An 11,791-nucleotide genomic window follows, 5' to 3' on the forward strand; every position below is an offset into this window, starting at 1 on the left:
CTAAAAACTTTCCGGAAATATTCCCAAATAAATCATTGAACTATTCAACTATTCTACTTTAATTATTAAATTCCGAAATTTTACAATTTAGTCACTAACCCATAGTTTGTGATGTTACATAATATTTTGCTTTTAATTTATTTAAGTATTTAAATTTTTTAATATTTTATTTAATTAATTTTTTTGTAGATATAAAATGGAAAGAGGTCTACTTCGCTTGGATGTAAATCATATATCGCGAGATTTTGCTGATACGGTAACATTTTAATATAATTTAAATTATTAGTAATAATTTATTTATTTATTTAATGCATGATTATTAGTTTAAAAATTAATTTTTGTAATTATTTAAATTTATGATGTTGAAAATCTGTACTGCAACGACGACATTCTTCTACTACTTCCAACATGAACTTTCCTCAAAATCTTCGTTATCAGCTCCTCAAGAATTATGTTTCTCTTGAATGATATTTTAACACGCTCATTTGATACGAAAACAACGTCGGCTTCATTTTCTCGAATTTCTCCATCATAATAAACAATAGCTGAAAGTCACGCTATTCTTAGAGTTTAAAAGTACGACAATATTATATCTCTAAAAAAATAACTGAAACAAACTTGATTAAATAAATAATATATGAACGAAAATATAATACAATAAATTTTTTACACATAAACGTAAAAATTTTAAATAATATAATTTTATATTATTACTTGCACCGCAAAAATATTTCGACGTATGCTCCCGCTTTCCCCTTGAACTGGCACAGAAATTAATTGAAAACAATTACTATAATATTTTTTTCAAATAATCATAATAAACAATAAGTATAATAAAAAAATATTATAACAAAATTATCTTATAACAAAAGATTGAACGAACTTCTGAATCAAATATAAGATGATTGCCGGGTGTTATTTACTGGTTGAAAGGATTGTTGTATTAATTTCTCGGTTGAGAGGGAATTGTGAGAGAGTTTACGGGGAAATAACTATTTATAGCCGAGAGATGATGCTTTAAAGCCAAGAGATCCGGGTTAATTATGCAAGGCACAGTCCCTTCACCGCGCCTTGCATTATGCATGTCTAATAATTGAGCATGTGATAATTGAAAAGCGTGGCCTCTGCCTCACACTGCGTAAGGTGTGCCCCAGAGGCCACACTTTAGATACGTGTGTCCATGTCAGCATAAGGTGCGTTTTAGGGGGCACGTCTTATCACAGGTGGCGCCAAATTAACGTAAAATTTACTGCAGGGACATATCTTACTACAAAGGGGGTTAGATAAAAAAAATAATCTGAATAATACATGACATGAAAAATTAATTATAAAAGGTGATATTTCGGTAAAAATGCCGATTTATTCTTTGTGTGCATTAAGATATAAAATAAAAACTAGGGACTTATTTACGTGGTAGGCTTATGTAATATTTACATGGTATTTCTAGGATTTCAGCTAATGTCAAATAAAAAAGAAAAAAAAAACATCTCTGGTAAGTTTGTCGGCTTGCGTGCAATGAGCTCTCTTTCTCTCTCTTTTGTGCCCCTACAATTTCATGCTCAGACTTTAGATCACCCACTGTCACAACTTTTTTCTTTCCCTTTCTCTCTCCTCACTTCTCTTTTGACAAATTTTTTAAAATTTTAAAATTTGTTGGGTTTTTCTTCTTTAAAACCCCTTCGAACATTCAAAATCTCTACTTTAGTTGAGTATTTCTTCGTCTTCTTCAACATGGTTAAGATTTCAATTTCTCTTTACATTTCTGTGGTGGGTTATTGTAGATAAACCAGCTTCCTTGTAATGCTTCTCCTTTTGGGCTCTCTTTTTTGAGAGAGAGAGCCTTTCAAAGTTATTTTCTTTATTTGGCTGTTTGAAAGTTGGATATTTGGGTGCAGATTTTGTAAGCCATTATTGTTTTTTTAACTTCACCGGCCTGATCATCATCAGCTGAAGAAACCCACTATAAGACCAACCATTTGGCCTTCACTTGAGGCTGTTTCTAATCAAAATCCCTCATTTTAGCTGAAGAAACAGTAATCTTAGTTTCTGAAACTTATCTTCCAAAACAAGCAGCTCTTTTATCACTCAGCTCGCACCATCTTTATCTGTCTCACTTTTTTCTTACATAAAGAAAGATTGATTTTTTTTATAACGAGAAATGGCTATGGCGGTGGCCCAACACAGGGTGAGCTGCAGCGGTAGCAGCATCAACAAACACCTGGATGCTGCAGGCAAGTACGTTAGATACACAGCTGAGCAGGTTGAAGCCTTGGAACGAGTCTATGCTGAGTGCCCCAAACCAAGTTCCTTGCATAGGCAACAGTTGATAAGGGAATGTCCCATTCTTTCCAACATTGAACCTAAACAGATCAAAGTTTGGTTTCAAAATCGCAGGTCTGGAAAATTTGGTCTTGTTTTTTGTTTTTTCATCTTTGATTATAGTTGTTTTGAAGAAAAATTGTCTTTTTTAGATGAGTAATTTCTTCTGTGTTTTTTTTATTATGGGGTTTGCCATTGGAGTTTATAGGTGTAGAGAGAAGCAAAGGAAAGAGTCTTCAAGGCTTCAAAGTGTAAATAAAAAATTATCAGCAATGAACAAGCTGTTGATGGAGGAGAATGATCGGTTGCAAAAGCAGGTTTCTCAGCTGGTTTGCGAGAATGGTTATATGAAGCAGCAACTGCATACTGTAAATGTATCTTCTTTTAGTCTCTCACTCTTTGATCTTCTCTAATTCCTAGTATGGAACTTTACCGAAACGTTTAATGTGGAAATTTATGCTCTTTATTTGCATTTTAAGTTGAACTTTAGGCATTAGATGGATCTTTGTGGTATGCTTAATTTCATAGAATTTGATTATCTTAATTTGTCTCAAATTGTTAATGTTTCTTTCGCAAATATGCCACTTGCTATTTTGTGTTGTAGGATTCATTTTGGGTAATTGCTTTAAGCAAAGGATATGCATTTACTGTGTGTTTCACTTGTTGCCGTTTTGACATCGGTGCTGTTTGTTTTTGGATTTGATATTTAGGCATCAGCAACTGATGCAAGCTGTGACTCTGTGATTACCACTCCTAAGCATTCACTCAGAGATGCCAATAACCCTGCTGGGTAAGTTCAATTTTTAACTACAGCGGATCAGCTCTCTACATATTCGTACGAATCCGTGTGTATTTATCGTTTTATTTCCTAATAAAAGCTTTGAATTTTGTTATGTTCTTGGCAGACTCCTCTCCATTGCCGAGGAGACCTTGGCAGAGTTCCTTTCCAAGGCTACGGGAACTGCTGTCGATTGGGTCCAGATGCCTGGGATGAAGGTTTGTCTTATACTGCTTTTATTGTCCGTTGTTTCCCGTTCATTGATATAGCATGTGAATGTTGTTGTATTATCCTTTTTGTCGCAAATCAGACTTGTCTCTGAGCGTATTTATTTTAATCTGTTGTAAGCCTGGTCCGGATTCGGGTGGGATTTTTGCCATTTCCCAAAGTTGTAGTGGAGTGGCAGCTCGAGCCTGTGGTCTTGTAAGTTTAGAACCTACAAAGGTATGAATTATAATTTCATTGCAAAAAATATTGAGACATTTATCATTGTGGGTGACCTTATCTAAACGGAAAATTTAAATTATTGTTTAATAGATTGCGGAGATCCTTAAGGATCGTCCATCTTGGTTCCGTGAGTGTCGGAACCTTGAAATTTTTACTATGTTTCCAGCTGGCAATGGTGGAACAATTGAGCTTGTATACACACACAGGTGAAGAATGATCGTTATTTATGAATGAATGTTTACTCAATTGTCACGAATAATGACTAAAACGAGAACTATTTTAGATGTTTGCTCCAACTACTCTGGCTCCTGCGAGGGACTTTTGGACACTAAGATACACTACAACATTAGAGAATGGAAGTCTCGTGGTACGCATGTCTTGCACTTATTATTTATTACAGTGTAAATAATTGCTATGTACGATCTTTTAAGAAAGTCAAGGTTGAAGGACCATTTCAGTTGCTTATGTGACTTTCCTTTCTTGAGAGTAGCATGATTATAGATGCTGATAAGCTTCTCCTCTTTCACTCTGTTTTCCAAGGTATGTGAGAGGTCCCTTTCTGGTTCTGGTGCTGGTCCTAGTGCAGTTGCTGTAGCTCAATTTGTGAGAGCCGAAATGCTTCCTAGTGGCTATTTGATTAGGCCTTGTGAAGGTGGAGGGTCAATCATCCATATTGTTGACCACCTGAATCTTGAGGTAGGACTTCTGGTTAGTAGGTACTTTATAGAAGTCTTCAATTCACGTCGCAAGACTAAAACTCAAAAATCCCATTGCAGGCTTGGAGCGCGCCGGAGGTGCTGCGCCCGCTTTATGAATCATCAAAAGTAATTGCTCAGAAAATGACAATTCTGGTAAGTAAATTCATTAGTGCAAAGTGATCATATATTAGTTCAACTCATAAGGCAAGAGTCACTTAAATCGACTGATTAACTATGTTAAAAAGGGATTTTTTTTATTTCCTTAAAAGAAAATTTCTAAAGGTACTGATTAGTTGTTCTCTGTGAAGGCAATGCGCTATGTCAAGCAAATTGCTATGGAGAAAAGTGGCGAGGTGGTTTACAGTATGGGCAGGCAGCCTGCTGTCCTACGAACTTTTAGCCAAAGATTAAGCAGGTAGCTGCGAGATTATATTGAATCCTCTTATTTATTCAAATTGAGTTTGTGCTGAAAAGCATGCATGTAGAGGCTTTAGAAATCTATTTTACTTGTGCATTTAGAAATCTGTTATACTCCATTGTTTCATTGAAGAAATGTGTCTATAATTCACTTGTAGAGGCTTTAATGAAGCAATAAACGGATTCAACGATGATGGCTGGTCAATAATGAATTGCGATGGTACTGAAGATGTGGTAACTGCAATTAATTCAAGCAAGAGCTTGAGCAGCAGTTCAAATCCAACAAATGCTCTTTCGTTCGTTGGTGGCATTCTGTGTGCGAAGGCATCTATGCTGCTTCAAGTAAGTTCTTGTATGCCCCTCATTTAGTAAGAAAGTTCTGATTTGACATTAGCTGCGTTAAGTTAGCGACACAGAAAATTTTTTGTTCAAAAATGGGAAAAAGTTTCTTCTGTACGCCAAAGTTTTAGGCCTTTTCTGCATCATGTCTGCGGGAAGTACTGTATCTTTATACCTTGTCTTTTTTCAGGATGTTTTGCCTGCTGTACTAGTGCGTTTCCTGAGAGAGCACCGCTCGGAGTGGGCTGATTTCAATGTTGATGCTTATACTGCTGCGTCATTTAAGGCTGGAACATTTGCTTATCCGGGAATGAGACCCACGAGGTTTACTGGTAGTCAGGTTATCATGCCACTTGGCCACACGATTGAACATGAAGAGGTATATGTTCTACAAATTTAAGATATGTCCTAATAAGATTATTATTGCTTTCTTGTTTTTCCTCTTTAAGAATTTTCGTAAAATGGACTCACTTGTATTTTCCATTGAAAGCATAGCCTTTTTTTTCATTGGCCCCAATAGACTATTCTAATGCCTCTATTTATTTATCATGTATCAGATACTTGAAGTTGTAAGACTTGAAGGCCAATCTTTTGTGCAAGAGGATGCCTTTGTGTCAAGGGATATTCACTTATTGCAGGTGATTTTCTCGCAGTTCCAAGTTGATTTTTTTAATACATTGCCTATAAACTACCCAGTTCCCCTCATAACACCTAAATCGGAGGATATTGCGCACTTAAGCTCGCTCGAACCTACATCATCCTGAATTTTTGCAATAATAAACATGGCAGTCGAGCTAAGACTCAACCAACGATTCCAAGTTGAATTTTGATTGTTATTTGTATCTATAATTGGAATGGAAAACCCAACACATTTATATCCTCTGTAATTCCATTAATTAATGGTTGTTGCCATATCTATGGAAACCTTTACTTTTATGTATATTATCATCTTTACAGATATGCAGTGGAATTGATGAGAATGCTGTGGGGTCCTGTTCGGAGCTTGTCTTTGCTACCATTGATGATATGTTTCCTGATGATGCTCCCTTAGTACCATCTGGATTCCGCATTATCCCGTTGGAGTCAAAGCCGGTAAGGCTTCACCAAACTTGACCGTAGAGTGGAATAAGGGATACGAAACAAGTGATAGTATGTTTGAGCCCGTTTAGTGAAAGCCTGATAAAAGAAATGCTGTTGCCATAAAATTATGATATAATGAGTGCATTGTAATTTGTAGGAAATGAATAGTAATGGTGTATTTTATACAGTGTGATACGCAGGATTCATTAACAACAAATCGGACTTTGGATCTGACTTCAAGTCTTGAAGTGGGGCCTGCTACCAACCAGGCTTCGGGAGATGTTCCTACATGTCAGAATACACGATCGGTGTTGACGATTGCCTTCCAGTTTCCGTTTGATGACAGTCTTCAGGATAATGTTGCGACCATGGCACGACAGTATGTCCGTAGTGTCATTTCTTCTGTCCAGAGGCTTGCCATGGCCGTATCTCCTTCTGGATTGAGCCCAGCTGTAGGACCAAAGTTAACTCCGGGCTCTCCCGAAGCACTTAGACTAGCTCATTGGATCTGCCAGAGCTACAGGCAAGTTGCACTAGACCTTTTATTTGCTTTTGGATGAAGGTTTTGCCGAACAAGCTCATTCATCCCATTTTTCATTTCGTTTCCCTCAGTTATCATATAGGGACGGAATTGTTGAGATCTGAATCACTCGGCGGTGACTCAATTTTGAAGAATCTCTGGGAACATCAGGATGCAATATTGTGTTGTTCGATGAAGGTATGCTGGCAATTCCATCGAAAAAATCTTGAATGCTGTAAATTCATCAAGAACACTTCGTTGAAACATGAACATAGTTATTTCTGAAGTAATGCTCCTGTTTTGATTTGCAGTCGCTACCGGTTTTCATTTTCGCAAATCAAGCGGGTCTTGACATGCTTGAGACATCTCTAGTGTCCCTACAAGACATAACACTGGATAAAATATTCGATGAGTCTGGACGCAAGGCATTGTACTCCGATTTCGCCAAGGTGATGCAGCAGGTAAGGCTTCTAAAGAAAATCTTTTGTTTCGAACAATGAAGGGGATGGTGTGGTTAGTCTTTTAATGCGTAATTGACTTTACAAACAGGGATTTGCCTATTTCCCGGGGGGAATCTGCATGTCGATAATGGGACGCCATATATCGTATGAACAAGCTGTTGCTTGGAAAGTACTTGAAGCTGATGAGAGCTCATTCCATTGCTTGGCCTTCTGTTTTGTAAACTGGTCCTTTGTGTGAAAACCATTTCAGTATAATTTATTTGTTCTAATCAAACGAGGAAAGGGGAATGTAAAATGAAATGGACAACGGAAGAAACGTTTGTAATATTGAAGTCTTCAGCTTTGCATTTTATTAATTTAATTAAAACTTGTTTTAGCTTAAAAACAATGATGCTTGTCATTGGCGTGGAGGGGAACCCTAAATGATAAGCGAATGTCTGAAGAAAGATAGGTTAGGATGCTGTTAAAAAATGGTAGTAACGAGCACAATCTAAAATGTTCAAAAGTTTTATATTTATGTAATTAAAAAAATTTAACATTTTAGGTTAAATGTAATTTAGAATGTTATTATTTCTAGCATTTTCAATTATAATCTAAAATATTTAAAAATATATTTTTGATTGTTAATAGTAAATATGATAAAATGTTGATATCTTAAATTAGACTTTAGAGTTGATCCTATTTCCATATATTAAGAGTCTTGTGCTCTACCAACTGAACTAGACAGACAATTAAATTAAACTTAGATAATATTTTATATAATCACAAATGTGACAAAAATAATGTTAAATTTTTTATAATTTTTAATCTTGTCTTTTATTGTCGGTTTATAACATCATAATTTTAAGGTGTACCGTAAAGCTGTCCGTCGACAGTGTCGGGATTCTAAATAAAAGTTGACACTAGATTTGTCTGGTGATCTGAAATTTTACACATCACTTTGTGCTGGGTTGTGAGACGCCTAAAACAAGACTAATAAACAGTCTGATCGGTATAAAATATTGCAGGTTAAAAGTACGATCGACAATGTTATAATTTGGAACTGAAATACTTATTGTCGTAGTAACGTAACATGTTTACACAAGGTAAGAAATTAAGTTACAACGGTATGATTACTATTAACATAATAGGTTCCGTCTAAAAATGTTATTATAGTTTAAGCTGATTGTGCTTTTTAATTTCGTACAATAAGAAAATAGTTAAAAATTGAAAATGTTATGAACATATATAATAAATACGGTTGCGGCCAACAATGTCATGTTTCAGTAAGCAAGGAGGTTGTAATCTGGAATCTTAATATTTTTAATAATAAAATGAGTTTCGACTAAAATATTATTGGAGTTTAAGATGATGGAGCCTTGAATTTACTCACGATAAGAAAATAAGTTAAAAATGGAAAATGTTATGAATATATGGGTTGCACCTAAAATGTTATAAGAGATTAAGCTGATGGAGCCTTGAATTTTCCTACTATAAGAAAATAAGTTAAAAGTTGAAAATGTTATGAATATGTATAATAAATACGGTTGTGCCTAATAAAAATAGGTTGCGATTTTTTATGTTAATATTTTTTAATAAAATTGGTTGCGTCCAAGAATATTATGGTTCACTAAGAAAGCAAGTTGCAATATGGAATCTTACTATTTTTAATAATAAAGGGTTTAATATGATGGAACCTTGAAATTTCAAACGATAAGAAAATAAGTTACAAGCTTAAAACTTTATGAATATATACAAGAAATATGGTTTGTTCACTAAAAAGGTACGTTGTGATCTGTAAAGTAATGTTAATATTTTTTATATAGAATAAGTTGCGTCCAATAATGTAAAGATTTTGAATAGAAATTTCGGTTGCGATATGTTATGTTAATATTTTTATTAATAAAATAGGTTGCACAAAAAAAATAAAAAAATCAAAATTTTTAATATTGATACTTTTAAATATTGAAGAAGTTGAAGATAATATGAAAAGTAAAAATATAGATAAATATGCGCGTAGTAATGATCGATACTTTTAAAAATTGAAATAAAATAAGTTAAAGCTTAAAATATTATGAATATATATAAAAAATAAGGTTGCACGGAAAAAGTATAAAAGATCAAAAATTTAAATATTGATACTTAATATAATAGTACTGATACTTTGAAATATTGAAAAAATGAAAATGAGATCGAAAGTTAAAATATTGATACTTATTCTGTAATGATTGATATTTCTAAAAATTGAAAACGTTGATAAAAAGATCGAAATGTAAAATATCAATACTTTTTTTTTTATGATTATCGATATTCTAGACATTGAACAAGTTGATGAATATGATCGATAGTTAAAATATCGATACATATGTTATTAGAATTGATATTGTTTTATTAATATCGATACTTATGCTATGCTATGGTATTTGTGGAAAAGTTCGACGTGGGTGAATCGTCACCTGGGATACCAGGCGGTGTGAATGGATACAATTATTACCAAACGTTTAAATCGTTTCAGAAGCCTCAATTAAAAAATGTGAGGTCCCGATGAAATGTTGCTTCCAAAATGATACGAGGACTATTATAAATTTGAGTTTAGGTTTGAGGTTTGTAGTAATCTCTCTCAAAATAAATACAAAAAATATGTTGTAATATTATTGAATCAATCTCAATGAAATTGTTATCGAAAATTCTTATACATGTGATGTCTAATTCAATATCTTTTAATTATGTTTGTTGTGAGGAATGAGTGGGAGGAAGATCCTGTTTAGGTTACCCAAGAAACCCTAGCCTTAAATTTAACCGGTTTGTATTAATTTCAATCATAATGTATAAGGTTTTAGCCTATAACTTATCCAGTTGACATAACAACAAGGCGTAACCTATAATATTTTCCAGAAAACAAAGTTTAGTGTATTATTTCATAATATAGACGGTTCCATACTATAACTTAATCAGTTAACATAAGAACAAGGCGCAACTGATAATGTTATCCAGGAAAATATGTTTGTTTTATTTTTTTCATAATATACAAGGTTTTAGCCTATAACGTAACCAATTAAAATAACACTAAGGCGCAACCTATAATGTTATCTAGGAAACTAGGTATGTATTACTTTTTCATAATATAAACAGTTTCTTCCTATAACTTAACTAGTTAATATAACACCAAGGTGCAACTGGTAACGTCACCAATACAATTGAATTGTTGAATAGTTTATAATAATACAAGAAAATAGTTTAATCTTTTAAATATCGATACTTAATGTACGATGATCGTTACTTTTAGATAATGTAGAGTTTAAAATATCTTTGAAGTTTAAAATATCGATACTTATATGCGAAGTTCGGTATTATGTATTTGAGAATATTTTCGATATATATATAGTATCGAAACATTTCATCATAAGAGTCTATACTTTTGGTTAAAAATATTTTTGGCATGAGTTCAGAATTTTTAAAATAGATACATATGGTATGAGTTTTGATATTTTCGTTTGAAAATTTTAGAAAAATTGAGTTTCTATGTAATGCAATTGAAGAATCTTGACAGACTTTTGGTCACTTGCATTACTCAGTGAAGCTGAGAAAGATGAACATAGTTCACGGAAAAGTAAGTGAGAAAGAAAGGTCAATTCATGGAATCTTTATTGTGTTCATCAGAAGAAAACTGTTAAGGAAATGAAATATTTACTATTGAGACACATGTATTGTGCAGAGAAATGCAATTAGAAATGAAATACGAGTTCACAGGAAAGCTGAACAGAATTGATTTTATGGACATATATTTCAATAAATTTCATTGTGTGTGAGAGTGAAAATCTGATTGTTTTCACTGGCAAGGATTTCAGCGATTGTATATTGTGAGGTGAAATCATTCAAGATTTCGTTTGAAGAAGACATTAAATTGTTCAATTTGATAAATCAAGTGTCAAATAAGGTGGGTGCAGAGGGAATACAAATTTTTAGTCACTAAGCTATAGGTTCCATATAGGTTCATTTAAACAAGATTCAGTAATGGGCTATCTGAATAACAAAAGCATCAATTCGTAAAATGATTGACACATACACGGGGAATTTGGTAAGCTGAGTTGAATTGTTTGTTGAATATGTTAAATTAGAAGATACATATTGTTGCAGTTCAAATCCAAAGTTAGAATAATATGTTGAACCATGTTTTATAATATTTTGATATAACAAATTAAGGTAAAATGTTTTTGGACTTGAATTGAATAATTGTTGAACCATGTTTTATAATGTTTTGATATAACAAATTAAGACAAAATGTTTTTGGACTTGAATTGAATTTGTTCAAAGTTTTCAAAAATAATTCAAAGTCCATTAAAATAGAATTTGAACACAAAATTGATTTTCTGGGTACATAGTATCGATATTGTTTTTATATTATCGATACTGCAAGAACAATACTGATACTATTCACGTGGTACCGATACCAAAGGTAAGAGAAGTATCGATACTCTCTAGGTAGTATCGATACTACCAAGTGTTTTCCAAACAACTCAAATTACAGAATGCAAAATAGCTACTGATACTCCAAGGGGTACTGATACTACTTTACACTGTAGTATCGATACCATGAGCATAATATCGATAATGGTCAAGCCCAACAGCTAGTAACGACTAGTTGATTTAAAAATTATAAAGGTAGTACAAATACTCATTAAAAAAGTATTGATACTCCATGTCTTGGGCACTTTTATTTTGCAGAAAAATTATCCCTAACGGCTCCAAATCA

At 33.3% G+C, this 11,791-nt stretch overlaps 1 protein-coding gene across 2 annotated transcripts; it reads left to right on the forward strand.

Moving 5' to 3' along the window:
- The first annotated feature begins 1,717 nt into the window (after window positions 1–1,717).
- On the forward strand, window positions 1,718–7,300 carry LOC120113504 (homeobox-leucine zipper protein REVOLUTA-like). Of its 2 annotated transcripts, none has more exons than XM_039134646.1 (18): window positions 1,718–2,394; window positions 2,528–2,693; window positions 3,030–3,109; window positions 3,225–3,315; window positions 3,446–3,541; window positions 3,635–3,746; window positions 3,826–3,911; window positions 4,085–4,240; window positions 4,321–4,395; window positions 4,551–4,657; window positions 4,818–5,001; window positions 5,189–5,377; window positions 5,556–5,636; window positions 5,956–6,090; window positions 6,279–6,601; window positions 6,691–6,796; window positions 6,910–7,059; window positions 7,148–7,300. In XM_039134646.1, exons 1-18 carry the CDS (start codon window positions 2,159–2,161, stop codon window positions 7,295–7,297), a joined length of 2,523 nt encoding a protein of 840 aa, XP_038990577.1. In that variant the 5' UTR covers window positions 1,718–2,158; the 3' UTR covers window positions 7,298–7,300. The 2 variants fall into 2 exon arrangements, with proteins under 2 accessions (XP_038990577.1, XP_038990576.1); XM_039134645.1 differs by having other exon boundaries at window positions 2,046–2,394; window positions 2,528–2,687; window positions 6,267–6,601.
- The last annotated feature ends 4,491 nt before the right edge of the window (window positions 7,301–11,791 follow it).

The sequence above is a fragment of the Hibiscus syriacus genome, unplaced genomic scaffold, assembly GCF_006381635.1.
Source record: "Hibiscus syriacus cultivar Baekdansim isolate YM2019G1 unplaced genomic scaffold, ASM638163v2 tig00110209_pilon, whole genome shotgun sequence".
Classification (NCBI taxonomy): Eukaryota; Viridiplantae; Streptophyta; class Magnoliopsida; order Malvales; family Malvaceae; genus Hibiscus; species Hibiscus syriacus.

Excerpts from the sequence above, each read along its gene's own strand:
- LOC120113504 (XM_039134645.1), top strand. The coding sequence starts at position 2,159 with ATGGCTATGGCGGTGGCCCAACACAGGGTGAGCTGCAGCGGTAGCAGC. Across the intron at positions 3,110-3,224 it reads GATGCCAATAACCCTGCTGG|ACTCCTCTCCATTGCCGAGG; the intron begins GTAAGTTCAATT and ends TGTTCTTGGCAG. Across the intron at positions 3,912-4,084 it reads TAGAGAATGGAAGTCTCGTG|GTATGTGAGAGGTCCCTTTC; the intron begins GTACGCATGTCT and ends CTGTTTTCCAAG.